The 24,726-nt window shown below is 38.4% G+C and overlaps 1 protein-coding gene across 2 annotated transcripts in view; it reads left to right on the forward strand.

Moving 5' to 3' along the window:
• The first annotated feature begins 2,087 nt into the window (after positions 1–2,087).
• ADAM10 (ADAM metallopeptidase domain 10) overlaps positions 2,088–24,726 on the forward strand; it is a 133,616-nt gene continuing 110,977 nt past the window's right edge. For both annotated transcript variants that reach the window (XM_043555321.1, XM_043555322.1), the window contains exon 1: positions 2,088–2,441. In XM_043555321.1, the coding sequence (XP_043411256.1) occupies positions 2,387–2,441 (55 nt within the window). In that variant the 5' untranslated portion in view covers positions 2,088–2,386. The remainder of the gene's footprint in view (positions 2,442–24,726) is intronic.

Here is a 24,726-nt window from a genome sequence, read left to right on the forward strand (position 1 = left end):
CTGATTTCATTTTCTGTGGATGTATACCCAGAAGTGGGGTTGCTGGATCATATGGTAGTTCTATTTTTAAATTTTTGGGGAACTATTTTCCAAAATGGCTGCACCAGTTTACCTTCCCATCAACAGTGCATATGGCTTCCCTTTTCTTCACATTCTTGCTAACACTTATTATCTCCTGTCTTTTTGATGATAGCCATTCTAATAGTGAGGATTGTGGTTTGGATTTGTATTTTCTTGATGATCAGTGTTGTACTGTTGGCCATTTGGATATCTTCCTTGGAAAAGTGTCTATTCAGTTCCTCTGCCTATTTTAAAAATTTATTTTTTAGGATCCTGGCTGGCTCAGTTGGTGGAGCCTGTGACTGTTGATCTTGGGGTTTAATAAATTCAAGTCCCATATTGGGTATAGAGATTACTTAAAAAAATCTTTAATAAAAAAGTTATTTTTTATTCAAGTATAATTAACATACAGTGTTATATTAGTTTCAGGTGTACAACATGAGGATTCAACAATTCTATACATTTCTAGTGTAATTAGTGGATCCTATAATAATTCTATTTTTAACTTTTTTTAAGATAAACAATTTTTTTTTTAAGAGAGAGAGCAAGTGAGCGAGTAGGGGAGAGGGCCAGAGGGAGAGAATCTTAATCTTAAGCAGGCCTGATGCAGGTCTGACCCTGGGATCATGATCCTGGGAGCATGGCCTGAGCTGAAATCAAGAGTTGGATGCTCAACCCACTGAGCCACCCAGGCGCCCCAAGATTTTCAAAAATTTTAAGTAATCTCTACACCCAACATGGGGCTTAAACCTACAACCCTGAGATAAAAAGTTGCATGCTCTGCTAAGTTAGACAGGTGCCCCTATTTTTAACTTTTTGGGGAATCTCCATACTGTTTTCCACAGTGGCTGCACCTATTTTGCATTCCCACCAACAGTGCACAAAGAATTCCTTTTCTCCACATTCTCACCAACACTTGTTATTTCTTGTGCTTTTAATTTTAGCCATTCTGACATAAAGTAATACCTCATTGTGGTTTTGTGTTTCTCTGATAATTAGTGATGATGAGCATATTTTCATGTGTTTGTGGCCATCTGTATGTTTTCTTTAGAAAAATGTCTATTTGGGTCCTCTGCCTATTTTTAAATTGGATAATTTGTTTCTTTGCTGTTGTGTAAATTCTTTATATATTTTTTATTTGCAAATATCTCCTCTCATTCTATAGGTTGCCTTTTCATTCTGATTGTTCATTACCCCGTGTAGTTTGATGTAGTCCCACTTACTTGGCTTTTGTTGCTTGTGACCAATGTCAAGGAGCTTTTCCCTTGTTTTCTTCTAGGAGTTTCACGATTTCATGTTCTATGTTTAAGTCTTTAATCCATGGAACAGAAGTTTAAAGAACCAAAGTGAATTACTGAGAAACCACACATGAGCTTCAAAGAAGTTGGGGTGAGGACGATAAGAGAGTTTTCCTCAGAGATATGAAAAAGAGAGTGGTAAAGAGGACATGCTTTGGGCAGGAGATTTAGGACCATGTGATTTAAGCTGCACGCATTTAGAATGGCCAAAGCCTTATCTGCGACAAATTTTTAAACAATTCAGAAAAAATGCCATAGGCTACGTGTTTCCTTTCTGGGCTTGAAGGTTTTACATCTGTTTTGATCACTGGTGGCTGTCGCTTGTTGGGACTTTGCTTTCGTTTACTTGGGTGATGTCGTGCACCACCCGAGGCAGAAAAAAAAAATACAAATCTCCCTTTTATGCGAAGTTAAGACAAAAGCGGCCTCTTAACATCCTTCACTCTCCCGTTTTAGCCTTGGGGACGGTCATTAGCAGCGATAAGAACTAGGGAGCCCGGTTAGCTCTGCGGAGCTGCTCTCTCGTTGGAGGGGCGGGACCAGGAGAAACCCCGCCTCCCAAACCCAATCCCAGCTCTCCGCCGGCGGACAGGAAGCGGCGGCAGGCCTAGCAGCCCGGGAACCGGGCCCCGTGCGCATGCGCCCGCCCGTGGGGTGCCTGGGGGAGGGGGAGGGTCGGGAGGAAGGGGTGCGGCTGGGCCTGCTGGTTGGGCACCGGTGCGTCACGTGGTGAGGAAGGAGGCGGAGGCCCCAGGCTCGGGGGAGGGAGGTAGAGAAGAGGGAAGGAACGCGGGGAAGGAACGCGGGGAAGGGAGGAAGGAAACGAACGAGGGGGAGGGAGGTCCCTGTTTTGGAGGAGCTGGGAGCTTTGCCGGCCCCTGAAGTGGAGCGAGAGGGAGGTGCTTCGCCGTTTCTCTTGCCAGGGGAGGTCCCGGCTTCCCGTGGAGACTCCGGACCAAGCCCCTTCAGCTTCTCCCTCCGGATCGATGTGCTGCTGTTAACCCGTGAGGAGGCGGCGGCCGCGGAAGATGGTGTTGCTGAGAGTGTTAATTCTGCTCCTCTCCTGGGCGGCGGGGCTGGGAGGTGAGGCACGACCCCGAACGCCGGGGACGCCTTGACCACCGCGGACCGCGCGGCGGCAGCGGCGGCCGGGTCGAGCGGAGCCCAGTCGCGCCGCGCGGCGGGCGCGTCAGTCAGCCCGGCCGGCCGGCGGCGCCACTCCGGCGCGCAGCACTCCCGGCTCCCTATTGTCCCCCGCGCCCCGACCGCGTTCCCTTCCGTGGCGGGCCGTGGAGGCTCCGAGCCTCCGCCGAGGCCTTCCCTACCCCCACTGCCCCGGCGCCACGGGAGGCGGGGGTCGCCTCCCAGAGAAATAGTCTGGAGATCCGAGTCGCCGGGCGTGAGCCGTGGAGCCCAGGCCGGGGGCTCCATACCTCCAGCCTGCTCGCCGGGTTGCCGGGATGGGCAGTCGCCGCGGGGCCGGCAGTCTTTGCCTCCCTCCTTCCGTCCCCAGCCTCTGCCCGGTGGGGGATTCTGGAGTCCGCTCCACCGCGGGGAACCGCCGCGCAGGCTCGTGGGAAGTTGCGATGTGTGCGGCGAGGCTGATGTATTGTTCTTTACCCCGCGCGGCGATCCAGACTGACCCGGTTCTGCAGAGGGGCAGCCCGTGGAGGGGTAACAGTGGTCCCCTGCTTGTCTGAGACGAGTCGCTTCCGCTGTCGATAGTGCCCTGCTTCTGCCCGAGTGTTTGGAGACAGCTCTCAGGAGGGTGTGTTTATGTTCAGTGAAAACATTCTGTTGCCCAGGGGAAAGGGTTTGGTGGGGAGAAAGGTAAGCCGTTTCGGGATGTTCTTTGATCTGCAGGTTGGATTGTGTCTGTTAGAGGGACACTCCCTGGGTGACCCACAACTTGAGTTTTCTTAAACTCTGAGGTGGAGTAGACGAACAGTGTAGTTAGTGGGTTGTCAGACTGTAGCAACTATCCCACCCCGCAAATTGGAGTTAAATTTACCGTAAGCGGATACTTTATTGATAACTCGGGTTTTGAAGACGATTTTTATTTCCAGCGTATCCTAGGACCGGCTGCATTGTTTTGTTGTTGTGTAAAGGGCTTTATTTCAGGTAAAGTTTTTGACTTTGCCCAAAGTATACTTAAAACACCTCAAAGTGTGTTTAAAAGCACTGAATTAAAAAAATTCCCGGAATGCTTTGGATGAGTATAGCCTAATGTGATCACTTAGAAAATGCTGTATATTTTAAGTAGTGCGTTGTTTCTGTTCTTTGTCACTTTAACTTGGCGATTGCAGAGCCAAGTGTATTTTCGACTTGAGTTCTACTTAGAGAATGATACTTTGTAGGTACACATTTGTTGTAGTTTGTGGTGTTCTTTTGTTAGATACACATTTTAGATTAAGAGCTTCTAGTAGATGTTTAGTTTTAAGAAGTATCATGTGCTACAAACTCTTATAAGAGCCTTTTCACTTAACATTTGTATTTACGTTCTGTATGTGGCTTCCAACAAATCATTTTTCTGTCTGTTCTATTTGTGATTATAGTCAGGTGTTGGAGTCTTGATTTCTAGAAGGTGGTAAAAAGTAAGACAAACACATGAGATACTTTAAACTACTGAGGAGTGGTAATATATAAAATGACTTTTGTTTTTAAGGAATGAGACAGTAAGAATAGAAACTGGTGTAGCCTGATGGTTGAAGAAAAAGTGAATTAACGGCATAATCTTTGTGGGTTAAGACCCTTCTTACACAAAAATCTAAATTCAAAACTCTCGAGTCATTCAGAAAGTATCATTGCATTAAACATTAAAAGGTTACTTACTTTTTGATTTTTTTATGTTTATTTTAAGCAGAACTTAAAGACACTAATAAGAAACTTCCACTTTAAAATTAGCATCAAGATTGTAGACTTTGGGCATATGGAGATATTTGTGATTTTATTGTGATAGGAACTACCTTTAAATATGAATTTGAGCTATTTATATTTATGGTAAAGTTTGTAAGAAGTTTGTATGATGATGATATGCAGAATAGAATACATTCGAATTGAATGTACTTGTTTTAGCGTATGAAAGAAATGAAATGTTTATGTATATTCGGAGAAGTTGGATTTAACTTTAAAGTATAGATTTAACTTTAAAGTATAGATCACTTTTATGTTCTTAATAAATGGTTTTAGTTGCTTCCCCCATTTTGATTTGCCAATCATTGTTTTGCATTAATTTTTTCTTTTAATATGACAAGTGGAAAGTTGGAAGAGAGAATGAAAGTGTTTAGAATCCTAAAACTTCAGCTTTCCTAAGGCTGTTCGTTTCTAACATATGTCTCAGTCCATTGTATTTGTAGGAAGATCCCGTAAAGTTTCCAGAGTTAGTGTCTTAACAGACATGTATGCAAATGTATACATAAAAATCTTTTCTTTATTATTCGTAACGGTAGTAGAAATTTATTGAAACTATTCTGAGTAAATATAGTGCAAGGAATTTTTATGTACGTGTGAATATTACTTTTTAACACAAATATTTTGGAGAGTTGTTGTCTTTTCTCTTTTTAAAAATTAGTGTGTTTGAGAGGAGCAAAGATATTTTAGCCCTAGCAGTATTCAGTCCAATAGTACTTGATGAAATTATATATGAAATGAAGTTTAGAGTGTGGCATGTTTTTTTATATTTAAAAATCCAGTGTAAATGATTTGCTTTGTACCATGCATTCTCTAGAAATAAGTTTTCTGGAAGTTTGGCCAACAGTATTAAAAGTATCAAAGCTTAAGCTTAAGCAATTTCTCTCACTTCTATAAGGGTCTATGAAATTAATGAGAGACAGATTTTTTTTTTGGTCTCTGTCTTTAAGAGTTCTGACTGTTCATCTTTTTAACTTGAGATTGATAATCCAGTTAGCTGTATCATCTTGAGGCCCATTCAAGTCATGCCCTACATTAACTATGTCTTCTCTGTACAGGAGCTCTCTGAGTAGCAGGGGTTGAGGGAAAATGGGCATAGCAGGCACCTTTGTTTTCTGAAGTTCTTTTTATAACTTGTTTAAGATCTGGGGTGTTTCTTATCTGATCTCTTTTACATTTTACAAAGAACTTGCAGGGTTAAGGAGGGGGAGGAAGGGACATTTCTCTGATGTCTTTTGTGTGTCTGATACTGTGTTAGGAGTTTCACTTGTCAGCATTTATGAGAGAGTGGTGATATTTTACAGTTGAAGGAATAGGCTTGATGAAATAATTTCTTGAGCATCATCCACCTGCTGAGTGGTGAATTAGATCTTCAAACCCAAGCCAGCTTAACCTCAAAGCCTGAACTTTTTACCCATTGCCCCCTCATAGCCTTTTTGAAAGCAGTTTTCACATATTAGCTCAAAGGTGGCCCCTGGACTAAAACACCTTAGAGATGTGTTTTGTTTGATTTGTGGTGTCTTTAGATTTCAACTAGTTCTCAACATTGAAAAATTGGGAAATTTCTCAATGAAATTTGTGAATTTCTGGACTTTGTGGGGAAGAATTGGAAACCCCAGGCTCTTCTGGGCCGCATTCCCATTGTCTGTAGCAGAGTGGTAGAGAGCAGTAGCTGTTCTTTTTAGACTGGGCATGTGCTACCAGTCAGTGCAGTTACTATCAGTGCAGTTACTGGTAATACACTTGGCCTGCTTCACTCATTTTTGTTACTGGTGTGGATCCTGTGAGTATGCTATTTGCATCTCTGCCTTGGCTTCAGCTTGCATAGATGAACACAATCTTTTTAAAATATTTTTTGGACTGTAACCTCTTATCCAACTTTTATTATATTTTTTTGTAATTATTTATTTCTTCAGTAGTCTTAAAAATTTGTTAAAAGCTTTGGCATACACAGTGCTTTTTTTTTTTTTTTTATGTACCATTAGATTATTTGGTATTAAAAAAATTCCTGTTTCCATGATAACAATTTGAAGGTCTTTTTTTTTTTTTTTTTGTAATTTGTTTTTTAATGTTTGTTTATTTTGGAGAGAGAGAGCACGAACAGGGAGGGGAGGGATCCGGAGAGAGACACATAATCTGAAGCAGGCTTCAGGCTCTAAGCTGTCAGCACAGAGCCCGATGTGGGGCTTGAACTCACGAACCATGAAATCCTGACCTGGGCTGAAGTGGGACGCTTAATTGACTGAGCCACCCAGGCACCCCAACAATTTGAAGGTCTTAAAGAATGATGGTTATAATTTTTCTGAATCACTTTATTTCAGTGAGCAAATAAAAAACCATTTCTTTTTCTACTTGGATGAGACTCAGAAAAAAGTGGTTGAGGGTCATGTAAGTAAAAACTTAGGCTTCCTTTCTTTTAAGGACAGGTTATAAACATAAACTCTGCCTTTGAATTCATAAAATGAAATGGAGTAATACATTCAGCAATAAGCTACATGTTCCAACATTGTTGGGAGATGACAGTGACAGGTTCACATATGGGAAGATTCCCAAATAACAAGTCTCTGGGACTTAGACTTGTCAAATTTTGGCAATTTTTGATGGAAGTTTTTCTAAGATGTATTACACATTTACCGTGTCCTTAAAATGGTCTGACTTTAATCTTTTTTTAAAGGATTGAGGATTAGTATAAAGAACAGTTGTTCTTGTTCTTGGTCTGTATTGTCATTTCTGGTTTTTTGTTTTTGTTTTTAATTTTCCCAGAAGCAATTAAAATGGGTATTCTAAGTGATTGTGCTTTTTATTTTTGTACCTAGTTTCAATAGTATTTCCAACTTTTTCGTTAGATTTCCTGACTTTCTTGCAAACTTTTAGGATATCACCTTCTAATTAGTTGTTCCTAATACATTTTCTGTGGGGAAACTAAATAACTATACTTGATACATTTACACACAAGGTGGAATGAATAAGTTCTGCATCTTCTATGGAATACATGTACATGAGCTTTGTATATATACATATATATGTGTGTGCGTCTGTGTGTATATATGTATATACGAAAAATACATATCTATATCTATCTATCTATCTATCTATCTATCTATCTATTTTAACATATGTGTTTGGTTTGGGGAGTTTAGTGTTGGGGTTGTCTTGTTCTGAACAATTAGGATGATGTTGTACCAATGTATTTTGCTAGTTAAAGAGAGGCAGGGTAGAATGAAGAGAGAAAAATGATGAATAAAGAAAGACACAATAATAAAATGCACACTCATATGGCTACAGGTAGATCATTTCCTAGATCTGAATCATGAGTACTGTGGTTCAAAACTAATATGCTAGATTGTTGATATTAACCACATCTTAATATAGGCAATTGCAATAGTCTCTTCAGGAATGTAAACTGCAAATTAAGACAACTGTTCTCTGTATTTAAAGAAGCAGTTAGGTAAAAGGTAGGTGACAGAGGCTCCCCATACTATCAGAATGTGTTTTATTGTTTGCAGTAAGTAACTGTTGTGTGTTACATATGGTTTCAGTGACTTTGTGATTTGCATAAAGTTAAATTTGTCTGACTTTGAATTAATATCGCATTCTAATGGTTACAAAACTTTTGCCAAATTGGAGGTATATTTTTGGAATGGTCTAGCATAAAATATATATGTGGAGTAACAAAAATGGAATTTGTGTGTGTGGAGAAGTTGGGGGGCAGGGCTAGCATAGTCGTTGGTTAAAGCTGCCAACACAAGTTTCAGTGAGAGGCCTGTGTGGCCACTAATGGGGAGATAAATTGTATATGTGAAAGAGTGTGGACAGAAAAACACAGTGTTTTCAAATCTGAGCCCCAAGTCACAGGGCAGACATTCCAAATTCTAGGAATTGATTTGCATTTGGACTGTTTGCACATGGGCAACTCTCTGTGATATGCTTGGGTAAAGAGCCCCAGATTTTTTTTTAAGGAGGAATTGATTTATTTAATGATTGTTAGTGATTCTTCCAAGCAACTCTAAAATGGCTGCTTTTTGTGAATAAAAATCCAGTAATTCTAAACTAGTTTAGTTGTCAATTTTTATACTAGGTAAAGAAAGCAATGTTATAATAAGAATAAAAGGAAAAACTAATAATCCTACCAGTTTGATTCCCGTGAGGTCAGTAACATTGCTATCCTGCTGTGTGAAGGCTTTGCCTTGGTACCAGTAGGGACAGTCCTGTCTCACTAGGTTGCAGGAAATAGCAGTACTGAGAATAGTTCTTAGAGAATGTAGACTCCTTTTGATACTGGGTGAATTCATTCTGAAGCTATTACAATTCCAAGTAAACAGTGTGAGAACGTGTACAGTGAGAACATTGCTGTTTAGTCACCAGTTTATTGTAGTCTGTGGTTAGTAGGAGTCGTGAAGCTACAGTCTTGAGTGAGGAGTAAAAAGCACTGAGTTTGTCAGCGTAGACAGAAATGCCAAGATATAAAAATACAGTTCCAATTATGTATTGTAGTTGCAGTTGAAATGAGGATTTATTAAGCTAAAGGAACATTAGCCAGTTGGGGAAAGCTTTTTGAGAAAAGGGAATGACATAACAGTCTAGTAAGGTTCTTGTAGGCTTACTTGCCTGGAACGGAGAGTCCATGGCAGGAAATGAGAAGTGCTAACTGGGCCATGATAACCAGGACTCCAATTATTCATATTCTAGGCCATGATAACTGCAAGGTAGAGTATTATGGAATGTTGGTTGGAATCCATGTTGAGGAGGTGGGATATGATACAGTAGGGGATACGTTAGCTGCTTAATGAATTATGTGTTTGAGTCCTTGATTAGGGTAGTAATTGTAGAAATAAATAAGGATAGAACAAGAAATCTCACAGAAGAAAAACTGGTAAAACTTGGCGGAAGTTTAAAGTGAAGCTAACAAAGTTTATTGAGGGCTCACTGTTGAATGCACATCTCAGAGGCTGTTACACTGGAGAGAGTATAGTTTTATAAAACTTAGAGGACCTCAGTGTTTGAAGTTGAAAATAAGACATCGTAAGATTTTGAATCTAGATAGGTTCTAGTGTGGGATGTATGTCAGAGTCTGGGATTTTATCTTACTTGCAAACTAATAATTTTGTTGGATGTTGGTTAAAAGTTTGCACAGTCTTTCAGAAATATGTGGCTCATCATATGGGAAGCACTGCTCCAGATAGTTGCAAGGTAGAAATTTGGTGAATTTGGAGTGGAGGGGAGGGTTAAATTTAAAGATACATTAGCAAGTATATTTTTACTTTGCAAGTATATGTTTACTCTCAAGTTGGAATTAGCCTCTCTGGTTCAAGAATATGCTTGATACTTTTTTTTTTTTTAATTTTTTTTTTTCAACGTTTATTTATTTTTGGGACAGAGAGACAGAGCATGAACAGGGGAGGGGCAGAGAGAGAGGGAGACACAGAATGGGAAACAGGCTCCAGGCTCTGAGCCATCAGCCCAGAGCCCGACGCGGGGCTTGAACTCACGGACCGCGAGATCGTGACCTGGCTGAAGTCAGACGCTTAACCGACTGCGCCACCCAGGCGCCCCTTGATACTCTTGATTTTATGTGAATTATGAACTTCCTATTTCAGAGATAAAGTAGGGAAAAGAATGTGATCTTTGCATTTGAGTCAAATGTACATATATGATTTTTCGAGCAGAATTGTCTTTCCATTTGCCTTTGCTTGCATTGATGATGGCAAGGCACACTCATACACGTTTTGAATTTTGGATTTAGTTTTCATAAGACTATAGATAGAATCCTATACTTACGAATTGAGTGCGATATTAATTTGCTACCTCTTTTCTTAATTAATTGGGTGACTTAGTTGGTTAAGCGTCCAACTTCGGCTCAGGTCATGATCTCATGGTTCATGAGTTCGAGCCAGGCATCGGGCTCTGTGCTGACAGTTCAGAGCATGGAGCCTGGTTTGGATTCTGTGTCTTCCTCTCTCTCTCTGTACCCCCTCCCTCCACTCGCTCTCTGTCTCAAAAATAAATAAACATTTAAAAAGTTTAAAAAATAGTTTTAAAAGAATTAATTGGTATAAGTTTGTAAAAATGCTGGAGACTATGTTATACAAATATTATTAAAATTATGTTGTTTCCAGGCCTACTTTCATTTGGAATCTATTGGTTTCAAAATACAGATAGATAAGATGTATTTCTGGAAATTGAAATCCTAGAAAGTTGATACCAAGCATTAGAAAATAGAATTTGAGAAAAGACATAATTCCTTCTCCCGTGCAGTTTTATAACTTTTTAATATTAATCATTCAGTCTTTTAAAATGCTTATTATTATGAATTTGCATTGTAGTATTTATGCAGTTTTGTAGCCTTTAAAAAATTAACGTGTAAAGTGTATATGCAGAGCAGACACTGAAATATTTATCAGTGGTCCTGAGACAGTTTTGATTGTCACAACTGGAGGGATGCTACTGGCATCTAGTGGGTAGAGGCCAGAGATGCTGCTAAACATTTTACAATGCACGGGACAGCCCCCCACAACAAAGAATTACTGGCCAAAATAGTAGTGCTGAGGGTGAGAAACCTAACTCTAGAGGAAACTTGAGTCTTTTTACCTTTTTTTTTTCTTTAAATTTCTGATCGCTTGTTGTCTTAATTGATTACTCAAATTTCATAAGCTTCCATATTTCTATTCTGTTTAAACCTTTTTCTCCTAGTGTTCTATGCACTGTAGCTCTGAAAATTTTACTTTATCATTTATCTTCTAGCATTTCCCATTCTTCATTTTCCAGTTTGTGGTTGGGAAGTAAATCTGATTCTGTTAATTTATAATAGTGGTTGAATGACTGATAACTCATGAAGATTATTTAAAAACCAAACCAGACAAGTTGCTTGTTAACCCAGAAGAGCCATAGATAGTAGGATTTTAGTTTCTGTGGGATAGTTTTGAGGGACTCATCCAGTAACTTCTGCAATCAGAATTAACTTTTACAAAATATTTTCTTTGAAATTTGAACTCCTCAGTTCTTAAAAACTTTCATCTTTTTTTTTATAACTTCATTCCCCCTTCCTCTTATTATCATCATTAACACCTTTGGCAGAATTGCACGTCCAAATATCCTGGAAGGAGGCAGAGGCAGGTGCTTTGGGGTGTAGTATGGGAGGAGGGTGAAGTAATGAGAATGGGTTTGGGATTAAGTGAGGGTGTGGGGTAGATCTATACCAACAGTACAGTTGTAGCTGAACCCAGTGTGTGTGTGTGTGTGTGTTTAGGTAGATTGAAAGTCAGTCTCTTAAATGGGTTATTGTCTGTACTTGTGTCTGCTCTTATTTGAAATGGTATAAAAGCATTTCATTCAGTATAGAAATCTAAATTATATACATGTTTCCACTTTTGGATTTTTAAGCTGTTTTTCATAAGTTAGTGGTTGAAATTTAATATATTAAGTACGTTTTAACCATTGATGTTTTTTGCCCTTTGTAATTAATTTAGCTTATAATTGACAAAAGAGCTACTTATTTTAACTTCTGAGCCAGCTAGCTTTATTATTTTAATTTTTAGAAACCACTTCATCTCAAAAAGTGGGTGTGTTGAAATATGCTTATAATTGTAGAACACACCCTACAATCGTGAACTTTTACTTACAACTGTTAGGTGTAGATAGATGTTTCCTTGTAGAAAATGGTCTGACTCCTTTCTAGTGAAGAAATTGATAATGTGGCTTAAGTTTGAAGTCACATTGTTGAAGTAACTTTTCTGAGAATACAGTAAAGATACTTAAGTATATTGCTGAAATAAAGGACAGGATAGTTCCTGGAAGTTTAACTTTGTCATACAAGAGAACAATTTTGTTAATGGTATTTAGTGCTTCAAGATCAAATACAAGAAGCATTGGTCAACATAGTATGATGTCTAAGACACAGTTGATGACTCAAGTTTCTCAGGAAGGAAATACACTTTTCTGTTGGGGAAAAATGCTCTTCGTACCTAATTTTAGAATTATACAAGTGAAAAGTCTGTTGAAAACAACTTGATTACAAGTAATTTTTCTGAGGAATGGAAATGTGCCAGCCTTAGCTTCTTCTTACACATCCTCCCATTTATTGTAATTGAGTTTTTCTGTAAATAGGGAGATCTGTAATGTCAAAACATGTTTGCAGAGTTTTCTTGTCCCGTTCTTAAAATTGTAGAATAACTTTCTTTGATATAGATAGAAAAAAAAGTTTGTTGTATAATAATTGCTGTTCCATACATAGATAATGATATTGACCCACCATCAACAAGATATATTCTGATTATTTTTTAATCTTGATGTTGGTGAAATTTTCATCCTATGTGTTTTGCCCTATTCTTTAATTTAGATTTAAACAGAAGATTGTAGGATTTGGATTCAGAAGTTGGAAAGGAAGCTTTTGTTGGTAGCCTCATTGTGGAAAGTAAGCAGAATATGGAAAATACTCATGGAATATAGAAAATAATAATATTCAGTATTCATTTATGGAACCCTTATTATATGCCAGGCAATGTTCTTAGGGCCCAGTCTTTACAACATCTCTGAAAGATAGGTTCTGTTATTTTCATTTTACAAATAGGGAGTAGGACCAGGGAGGGTAACTTTTTCAGTGTCAGGATTTGAACATGGCCAGTCTGGCTCCAGAATGCATACTGAATTCATTAAATACTATACTGCCTCTAAGAAACATGTCTCATGCCTTAAAAGGCATTATAGGGGCACCTGGGTGGCTCAGTCAGTTAAGTGTCAGACTCCTGATTTCGGCTCAGGTCATGATCTCATGGTTCGTGGGTTCGAGCCTTGCGTTGGGCTCTTTGCTGACAGTTCAGATCCTGGAGCCTGTTTCTGATTCTGTGTCTCCTTCTCTCTCTGTACCTCCCCTGCTCACGCTCTCTGTCTCTCAAAAATAAATAAATGTAAAAACAAAAAATTACTATTCTCAAATTTTAAAAAGGGAGAGATTTTCCAAGCTTTCCAGGAGCAAGGGAGACCAAGTTATGTTTTCTCTTCTACTTCTTAGAACTTGCTGGCCATTTTTTTTTTATCACTCTTGCAAGTAGGTGATTTTCTGGTATTGCTTTACTTTTCCTCCCATTTTTTCTTTTAATTTAAAAATTTTGAAAATTAGTTATGTTTCCTCCATTTAATAGATCCAATCCAGTTATTCTTTACCAATTTGACACATAGGCATTTACTTGATATATATACTCTATTTTTTTCCTAACTTTGTATCTTTTTTTTTTCAACGTTTATTTATTTTTTTTGGGACAGAGAGAGACAGAGCATGAATGGGGGAGGGGCAGAGAGAGAGGGAGACACAGAATTGGAAACAGGCTCCAGGCTCTGAGCCATCAGCCCGGAGCCTGACGCGGGGCTCGAACTCATGGACTGCGAGATTGTGACCTGGCTGAAGTCGGACGCTTAACTGCGCCACCCAGGCGCTCCTCCTAACTTTGTATCTTAAAAGCTTCTATACTTTCTGAGAGTTTGGAAGTATATGTAGTCCAATTAATATTTGTATACCTTTCATCTAAATTTATTTTATTTTTTTAAAGTTTACTTACTTTTATAGAGAGAGGGAGGGAGAAAGAGAATCCCAAGCAGCCTCTACACCATCAGCTTGGAGCCCAAGGAGGGGCTCAAACTCAAAACTGTGAGATCATGACCTGAGCCGAAATCTAGAGTGGGATGCTTAATCCACTGAGCCACCCAGGTGCCCCTGACCTAAATTTATTAATGGTTATCTTTTGCCTTGCTTGCTTTATTGCTCATATATAAATAGATGTAAAAAAAACATACATATATGTATATATATATATTTTTTCCCCCTCTGAACCATTGTAAAGTAAGTTGTAACAATAAATACTTCGTTAATGCATCTCATAAGATTAAGGACATTGTCTTACATAACCAAGAAGATTACTTTCTCTTTTTAAGTGTGGGATGTTTAAATTTCTCATGAAGCTTGCAAGTACTAGGTACCATGTGAATTTATTACATGATTTCTGAAGGCTAGATTTCTGGCAAGTACAACTGAGGACCAGAAAGTAAAATGTTGTTAGTATGCTTTTATACATGAGTAAAATAAAGTATCAGTAGAGAAAGGAGGAGACATAGAATGCTGCAGGATGGAGTTATTTTATGTAGTACTCTGTATGCAGTCCGTCAGCAAATCTTGTCAGCTCCTCCTTCAAAGTATGTGCAGACTTTGAATATTTCTCACTAGTTGCACTACTGCTTTTTGGATTGATACAAACCAACATCTTCTCACTTTAATCACTGTAAACCCTGTTAACTGTTCTCCCTGTTCTCTTGTTCTCCCAATCTTTTTTCAACATAGTAGTCTGGAATCCTGTTCAAAAGGTACTTCTTTAGTCAGAGACCATCTCCTGGAAAATTGTATACTTTAAAATGTATAAAATGGTGAGTTTTGTGGTACATGAATTGCACCTCAAAAAAAGCAAAAGCAAGCTAAAAAAAAAAAAAAAAAAAAACCGATTCACTGGCCCACTATTTTAAGTAAAAGCCAGAGTCCTTATAAGTGGCTTATAAGGCCCTATGTGACGTACATTGTATGCTTTTCTCCCCCACAGTACCTCTACAGTTCTTCCCTTGTTTGATTCCACTCCAGCTACACAGAGCTCTTTAAAAAGTGCCAGTCTTGCTTCTGTCTCTGGGACTTTGCCTTTGCTGGTCCTTTTTACATGAAACACTTCCCTTTTAGATTGCGGTTTTATCTACCATCTTTGTTTTTTATTTTTAAAATTAAAATTATTTTACAAATAATGGTGAAATACAAATAACATAAAACTTAACATCATGACCATTTTGTGCAGTTCAGTAGTGGTAAGTATAGTAATTTCCCCTTATCCATGGTTTTAGTTTCCATGGTTTCAGTTACGCAAGGTCAACCCCAGTCCAGAAGTAGATGGTACTCCCAACTTAGTGTCAGAAGGTCAGTATTAGCCCAACTCTTATGTCACAGTGCCTTTGTCATTCACTTCATCTATCACTAAGACATTTTATCGTCTCGTATCATCACATATAGAAGGGTGAGTACTGTACATTAAGATACTTTTGAGAGTGAGACCACATTTGCATAACTTAAAAAAATTTTTTTAATGTTTATTTTTGAGAGAGATAGAGACAGCATGAGCAGGGGAGGGGCAGAGAGAGAGGGAGACACAGAATCCGAAGCAGGCTCCAGGCTCTGAACTGTCAGCACAGAGCCCGATGTGGGGCTCAAACCCACAAACCGCATGATCATGACCAAAGGCGAGGTTGGACACTTAACCGACTGAGCCACCCAGATGTCCCACATTCACATAACTTTTATTACAGCATTCTAATTATTCGATTTTATTATTAGTTGTTAATCTCTTGTGGTGCCTAATTTATAAGTTAAACTTTATCATAGGTATATATGTATAGGAAAACTCGTATGTTGAGGGTTGGTGCCTCCCCTGGGGGTCTTGGAATGTATCCCCTGCAGATACAAGGAAGGGAAGGACTACTGTACACATATTGTTGTGCTTGGCCCTCTTAAAAGAGTCTGTGCTCACGTGTTAGTGAGGTCTTCCGATTACTTCAAGACTAACCCTTTTCTTGGCATTCTATTTGCTTACCCTGTGATTACACTCTTATAACCATCTAAAGTTACTTACTTGCTTATTGTCTGTCTTCCTTCTCTGGAATAAAGCTTCATGGGGTCAGTAACTGTTTTGTCCACTGCTGTATTCCCAGCATCTGAAACAATGTCTAGCATATTAATAAGTGCCCATTACATATGTGTCAAGTGAACAGATGAATGATCATTGAACTGAATAATTTTAGTTTTTGTTAATTATATAAGAATCCTAAGTTTCTAAGTATGTCTGGAAAAAAAGCCTTGAACGCTTCTAATTAGTCTTTTTATGTAATTTACTTTAGAGTGGAATGAAACTACCATTTTTGTTAGTGTATTGGTCTTGTTCATTGAGTATTTTTATATGCTAATTAAACTAGGTAAGTTGAATGAGTTAGAATTTTCTCTATAAAAACTAAGTTGCTTTTTTTCAACTATTCCATCTATTTTTTAAAATGTTATATATATTTTTAAGTTTACTTGTTAATTTAAGTAATCTCTACACTCAACATGGGGCTTGAACTCATGAACCCGAGATTAAGAGTCACATGTTCTTCTGAGCGAGCCAGCCAGGCACTCCTAAAAAGATGTTATTTTTAAAGTATTTAGCAGTTGTCATTCACTGCAGAAATTAGATTCCAAGGGGAAATGTAGAATGTCTTCATGGTTATCTGATTATACTCAAAACTTGTAGACTTTATTGTTAACTTTTTAACTTTATGTTAAGATGAAAGTTTTTAAAAAATTGTTTATTTTTTTATTTTTGAGAGAGGAAGAGAGAGAGAGAGAGTGAGTCGAGGAGGGGCTGAGAGAGAGGGAGAGAGCAAGAATCTCACGCAGAGGCTGCACTGTCATCTGTCTGCTCAGAGCTGGACTCGGGCTCAACCCCGTGAATCGTGAGATGATGAACCGAGCCGAGAGCAAGAGTTTGACGCTTAACTGACTGAGAAACCCAGGTGTCCCAATATGAGACTTTTAAAAACTCATTTTCATTTTGGGGTAAATTTAGAATTGGAATGTTAGAGCTAGAGGGAAGTTTTGTAGTCTTAGGTGGGTCACTTAACCTCTCTGTGCTTCATTTTAAGATTAATTATACTTGTTCTGTGCAGTTGTACAAGAGTTAAATTAGATAGTAATTTAGACATAATTTCCTAAATTTTTATCTATTATGTACTGTACACTCTCCTAAGCCCTTTCTGTATATTAATTCATTTAATCCATATAACAACACTTTAGGTACAGACTGTTTCACCTGCTTTACAGATGGGGAAATTGAGGCACAGAGATGTTAAGTAACTTGTGCAAGATCCCTCAGCTAAATAAGTGGCAAAACTGGGATCCTAACTCATGAAATTTAGTTCTACTTATAAGTAAAGATAATGCTTGCTAGGGGCGCCTGGGTGGCACAGTCGGTTAAGCGTCCGACTTCAGCCAGGTCATGATCTCGCAGTCCATGAGTTCGAGCCCCGTGTCGGGCTCTGGGTTGATGGCTCAGAGCCTGGAGCCTGTTTCCGATTCTGTGTCTCCCTCTCTCTCTGCCCCTCCCCCGTTCATGCTCTGTCTCTCTCTGTCCCAAAAATAAGTAAACGTTGAAAAAAAAAATTAAAAAAAAAAAAAAAAGATAATGCTTGCTAAACTCTTAGAACATCAAGTAGGATATGTTGACCTGCCATGGTAATTGAAAAACTTAGTTGCAGTAGGAATATGAGAGTTATAATTGTCCATAAAGTCATGCAAAATGGTGATAAAAAATCTGCATAGGTAATTGCAGAGACAAGTACCTGAAATGCAGTTGTGGCATCAATAGAAAATTAAAAAAAAAATTACATGGTGGGGTGCCTGGGTGGCATAGTAGGTTGAGGGTCCTGCTCTTGATTTCCGCTCAGGTCACGATCCCAGGGTCGTGGGATTGAGCCCTGCATCACGCTCTGCACTGAGTGTGGAGCCTGCTTAAGATTCTCTCTCTTACTGCTTCTGCCTCTCTCCCTTGTTTGCGTGCACGCTCTCTCTCTCTCTCTCTCTCTCTCTCTCTCTCAAAAAGAAGGTGAGGCACCTGGGTGCCTCTGTACGTTGAGGGTCCGACTCTTGATCTCTGCTCAGATTATGATCTCACAGTCTGTGAGATTGAGCCCGTGTTGGGCTCCACGCTAAGTGTAGAGCCTGCTTGGGATTCTATTTCTCCCTCTCTCTGTCCCTCCCTGACTGTGTGTGTGTGTGTGTGTGTGCATGTATGCGTGTGTGCATGCATGTATGCGTGTGTGCATACACTCTCTCTTTCTCTCTTGCTCTCAGAATAATCTTAAAAGAAGTTACCTGGTGAATAGACCTATAATTTTATTTTATTTTTTTATTAAAAAAAATTTTTTTAATGTTTGTTTATTTTTGAGACAGAGAGAGACAGAGCATGAACAGGGGAGGGTCAGAGAGAGAGGGAGACACAGAATCCGAAACAGGCTCTGGGCTCCGAGCTGTCAGCACAGAGCCCAACGCGGGGCTCGAACCCACGGACCTCGAGATCATGACCTGGGCCGAAGTCGGACGCTCAACCGACTGAGCCACACAGGTGCCCCAATTTTATTTTTAACACGTTGCATTTTGCAAATGCCAGGCATGTTAGAAATTCTGATACTTCTTGAATAAATATCACAAGACCATGTATTTTCTGGTTGATTTATACCTTATCAGCAAGGACTAGGCTCCTTTCTTTATAAATACAAATGAAAATGGAAATTTCCATTAAACATTGAATGGATTCATTAATTCTTAAAGCAAATATTTATTGAGCACTTATTTTCTGTCTCACTTTGTTCTAGACACTAAGGGTATATAATGGAGGGATATATGTCAGTAAGAAACAATATGAAGAAAACTAAAGCAGCTTTTTAGAATAAGGGTGACTGGGATACATGGTTTTAGATAGGGTGACCAAAGAAAGCTTCGGCAGAGATTCAGTAGATACCTGAATAAAATGGGGTGCCCAACCCTGCTTTGGGAAAAGATGTTCTAGGCAGAGGGATGATAAGGAGACTAATGAGGCACACAGCATAAGGGGAGAGTGGTGAGACAGTTATGGGGGTAGAGTAGGGGAATGCAGTCCCTTATAAGGCTCGTGGTTAGCCTTGTAAGCCATGCATGGTTAGGACTGAGCAGTTGGGAGAAACATTTGGAAGTTTTTCAGCAGAGGACAGACATGATATGGCTTTACTTGAACAATATCACTTGGTATGCTGTGTGAAAAATAAACTGTATAGTGGGGACAAGAGGCGAGTTATGGTTTTTGATTGCCTAGAAATTTTTGAACCTTGTTATTTTTGGCACTGATTTTCAGTCTCATGAGTTCTGTTTTCCTAATTCAAATTCCCAGCCTTCTTCATTTGCAGCTAAGACACAAGCATGCAAACTTGTCTTCTGAACTAGGCTCCTCTAATTAGAAGGCTCATTGGAGACCTGGATTCTGAATTGAGCAGACCTGTTTGCTCGCTGAAGTTTTGCCAATAGTGTACATCTTCCAAACTTCTTTTTTTTTAAGATTTTATTTTTTTTAAGTTATCTTTATACCCAGAGTGGGGCTCAAACTTATAACTCTGAGATCAAGAGTTGCATGTTGTACCAACTGAGCCAGCCAAGTGCAGATTTTCTCCTAGTTTTATTGTGTCTCTGGTAGAAAAGTGGTGTTGGAGAGGCGGGGCAGTGTTGGTGTTTTTCATGTGATATTTTTGGGATCATTGTATATATTGCTGGCTTCTAGGATACCTAGATAGTCTTGAAGAAGATAAAGGTGGAGAGGGTTCCAGTATTATTGTCAAGTAATAGACTATTACTTCAAGTAAGAGAATATTGTATGGGAAGTATGGGAATTGAATAAGATCATAATAGAGAATGCTTTGGTATTTATGGAAAAATTTGTAGGTTCTAGGTCAAGTTTCTTAGGTAGGATTTGCAGTTTGGTTTGCAAAGAACACAAAATCTTAGATTCCTCTTTGTGTCTGGTATTATTTTGCCTGATTCATGATTTCTCTTGGTTCAGGCTTGAAACTACAGAAGCAATGGTATTGTTAGTACTAAGGCATATATATTTATGTATTGATGTAACTTGGGAGAATCTAGCAAGTAACAAGGGTCAGGAATAGAATACTGTTGACTCTTGAGCAACATGAATTTGAATGTCACAGGTTTACTTATGGACATATTTTATTTGATAAATACAATACAGTACTGTAGATGTATTTTTTCTTCCTTATGATTTTTTTCAGTAACCTTTTCTGTAGTATACTTTATTGTAAGAATACAGTATATAACACATATACAAAACTAACTGCATATGTTATTGATAAAGCTTCTGGTTAACAGTAGGTTGTTAGTCAAGTTTTTGGGAATTGAAAGTTACATGTGTATTTTCAACGTGTGTGTGTGTGTGTGTGTGTGTGTGTGTGTGTGTGTGTTGGTGTCCCTGACCCCCACATCATTCAGTGGTCGCCTGTACTTGACAGATTGGAGTAGACGAATAAGCAGCTTAGGAGAAGGGAATCAGGATGATACGCAGTAAGGGGAGAGCAGATACAAAGGTGAGTAGGTCAGAGGCCAAGCTCTGTTCAGATGGAGTTGAGGGGATAGGTGAATCTTTGACTGCATCAGTGAGATTTGGTGATAGAACCACATTCTGCCCTTAATTTATGAGCTTTTGACTATTTGCTAAAGTATAGGAACATATCTCAGTTGAGTAGGTCCAGATACTCTATGTGGGAACAAGCAATTTTGTGGTGTCTGACTGAGATAAGTAATGCAGGGTTGGAGATTGGCATGGGCTCCTGTAGAGTAAACTGTGCCAATTTCGTTCACTAGCTGCGGAAATCAAGGGTATACATATATATTTTCTGGGTGTTTAAAAGGTATGTTCTTATTTGGTATTTTATTACATGTTTTTCCACATCTTAGAGGTAGATGTCAGTTTAGGTTTTGAAAGGTCCCTGCCATGTGCTGTAATTTGATACTTTTCTTCTCTCTCTTTTTTTTTAAGATTTTATTTTTAGGTAATCTCTGCACCCAGTGTGGGGCTCCAACCCACAACCCTGAGATCAAGAGTTGCATGCTCTACCAGCTGAGCCAGCGAGGCACCCCTCTTTCTTCAGTATTATTATTATTTTTTTAATGTTTACTTACTTTTGAGAGAGAGGGAGAGAAAATGCTAGCGAGTGCGGGGAGGGGCAGAGAGAGAGGGAGACACAGAATCCGAAGCAGGCTTCAGGCTCTGAGGTCTCACCACAGAGCCTGATGCAGGGCTTGAACTCATGAACTGTGAGATCATGACCTGGTCCGAAATTGGAGGCTTGTGAACTGCAAGATCATGACCTGGGCCGAAGTCACACGCTCAACCGACTGAGCCACCCAGGCGCCCCTCTCTTCAGTTTTTATAGTCCCATCAGAAATGTGAATGGTGGCTTGCCTTGTTTATGATGAGGGTAATGGAATTATTGTAGAAAATTATGAAGTCCTTGAAACCAAAATTATCTTCTTGGCACTGCCTCCTGTTTGCTGTGTGACTCTGGTCTTATTACATATCTCTCAAATCTCAGTTTTCTTTGAAGTGGGCTAATAGTTCTTACTTTTAGGTCTTTTGGGCGGGTTAAATGAAAAATAATGTAGAACACTACAGGGCCTGGCAGATTGTAAGTGCTCAATAAGTTTTAGTTATTAGATCTGATTTTAAACATTATTTAATTAAATACTTAAGTTTATCTAGTCAAGTTATTTTTTGTATGTGGTGAGCTATCAGTGCACATTTAAATCAATTAGAATACATTTAAAAAATAAAATAGGCATATGCAGTTTTAGATTTTTAACTTTTCTGTTTAAAGATGTGAAATGTGAAGCTTTTTTAAAAAACAAATGTCTTTTAGCCACACTTTGTGAATTTTAAAATACTAGATTTCTAAAATAGGAATGGGAAGAAACAACCTTAGCTTCGTTTATGAACATATTATATGATAAAAACTGAAGATACTCTTGTTAAAACCAGGAGCAAAGTAAAAATGCTCTCACTGTTATTCAGCATGGTTCGGTAGTTCTAGTTAGTGTAGTTAAAAAAAGTGTAGTTTAAAAAAGATAGAATTATAAAGAGAGGAATAAAAGATTTAAATAAGAAAAGCAGAATCAACAAAGTGCCAGCTAAAAGGAGAAAGGGACAAAATAATATTCTTAGACTTTTGCATGCCCAGGGGCTCATGAATCCCCTACCCTAACAGAGGTACATGGATCTCTCATTAGAATTCCTCTTGTAGAGAGGAAAAAAAAGGTTTATAATGAGTCAGTACTAATGAAACTAAGTGCTAAAGTGACTTTGTACAGATTTGATTCCTGTTTTGTAATACTCTGCCTATTCAGCTCTGCTGCTATAGTATGAAAGCTGTGAGAGAAAATACATAAAAGAATGAGCATATAGCTGTATTGCAGAAACAAATGGTTGGCTGGAATTGGCTTTTGAGTTAATTTGCTTACATCTGTTTTGTATTATTTGGGAACTTTTTCTGATCAGTATATTACCTGTGACATCAGGGCAAGGCATTTCTTGCTTAAATGATAGCACCTGTGGTAAACTAGCCCTATTAATATACTATTAAACACTTAGATTGAAGCTAGCATGTAGAAAAAGAAATACGCAGCAGCTGGTAGAAGTCGAGGGAATTTGTGTGTATACAGAAAAGTTGCCGAGCTTCTGAAACTTGAAAATGCGTACAGATCACTGGGAATCACGTAGGGCTGGGTAGAGCCTGAGTTGCTTGGGAAATTCCAAAGGGGAGCCCAAAATTTTGCATTGCTAACAATTCCCCAGGAGACACCTATGCAGTCAGTCCCTGAAACACAGTTTGAATAGCAAGATTCTGTGTGTGTCAAGACTCAACATCTACAAACACAAATTTCCAGTCTCTCTGGTAATAGTTAATGAATGGCCTTATTTGAACACGTGCTGAGTAGTAGGCTCCCAGATTTTCTTTTAGCTTTTTAGCTTAAGTGTTGAGTTTGGAACTTCAGTACTGCTAAGAAGTTCTTGAAAATGGTGTATGTTCTTACTTCATAACTGATATTTTCCCTTGATGTTTGGTTTCCCCCAGTGTTCTTTTGGTACCTGTGATCACTGGTTGTCATTTAATATTTTTGTTTCCCCCATTTTTTACTACTTATGTCTTATTAACAAAAATGTAGTTAATTATGAATAATTAGTCATTGAAGGTTGCTTAGTAGTTTCTTGGAGGCGAGTAGAATGTTGATTTCATTAATTTTCCTTAAAGATGACAAGTTGTAATATTTGAGTTGTCTTTGTTTTTGATTCTGGACTAAAAAAAAAATTTTTTTTTAATGTTTTATTTTTGGGAGAGCACAAGCAGGGGAAGGGCAATGTGAGAGAGGGGCGGAGGATCCAAAGCAGGCTCTGCACTGACAGTAGCAAGTCCGATGTGGGTCTCAAACTCAGGAACTGCAAGATCACAACCTGAGCCGAAGTCGGACGCTCAACCAACTGAACCACCCAGATGCCTCTGGATTTTTTTTTTTTTTTTTGGAAAATTTTATGACTTAGGGAAAGGTAAAAGAAAGACCAAATACCCTATATACCTACCAGTTTGATTAAACATTTTTCTTAAAAAAATTTTAAGTAGCTTTATTGAGGTATAATTTCCATACAATAAAATTCAACAGTTAATTTTGAGAAATGTACATAGCTGTATAACCACTTCCATAACATAGAAGATTTACATCAGCCTATAAAATTCCCTTGAGCTCTTTGCAGTCAATTCAGAATACTTAAAAAAAATTTTTTTTTTAATCTTTATTTATTTTTGAGAGAGAAAGAGAGACAGAGCATGAGTGGAGCCTCCTCCATAGAGAGCCATATGAGCCTCTCTCATAGAGAGAGGGAAACACAGAATCCAAAGCAGGATCCAGTCTCCAAGCTGTCAGCACAGAGCCTGACATGGGGCTCGAACTCACGAACCATGAGATCATGACCAGAGCTGAAGTTGGGCGCTTAACTGACTGAGCCACCCAGGCACCCCCAGAATACTTTCTGATATCCCTTTTGATATCTTCTTTGACCAATGGGCTAATTAAATGTGTGTTAAGTTTCTAATATTTTGGGTTTTTGCCACACATCTGTTACTGATTTACTTGCAGTATAGTCAGAAAACATACTGTATGAGTTCAGCCTTTAAAAATTTATGGAAACATGGTTTATAGCCCAGAATTAAGGTCTGTCTTGGTGAATATTCCATGTGTCCTTGAAAATAATGTATTGTTGTTTGGTGGAATGTTTTGTGAATGTTGATTGGATCAAATTGTTTGATAGTGGTCAAGTTTTTTGTATTTTTATTTTTTTGTCTACTAGTTCAGTGTGGACTGTTAATGATTTCCAACTATAATTATAATTAATAATTACAACTTCTTTTAGTTCTGTCAACTTTTTCTTCATGTGCTTTGAAGCTCTGTTATGTGATACACATTTAAGATAGTTATGTCCTTTTGATGAATTGGGAAACATCTTTCTTTACTCATAAGTTTTTTGTTTTGAAGTTTACTTTGATAATACCATAGCCATTTCAGCTTTCTTTGTATTGTTTGGATGATATAACTTTTCCCATCCTTTTTACTTTAACTCATCTTTATTTTTGTGTTAAAATGTCTTTGTACAGCCTGTAGTTATATTTTCTTTTTTTGTAAAAATAAGAAAATGACTGTCTCATGTTTACTTATTGGTTTAGATCATTTACATTTAATGTATTTATTGATACGGTTGAGTTTAAAACTATTATAATATTTGTTTTCTGTTTTCTTTTCTTTCTTTTTTAATTAAATATG

The sequence above is a fragment of the Prionailurus bengalensis genome, chromosome B3, assembly GCF_016509475.1.
Source record: "Prionailurus bengalensis isolate Pbe53 chromosome B3, Fcat_Pben_1.1_paternal_pri, whole genome shotgun sequence".
NCBI classification, from domain to species: domain Eukaryota; kingdom Metazoa; phylum Chordata; class Mammalia; order Carnivora; family Felidae; genus Prionailurus; species Prionailurus bengalensis.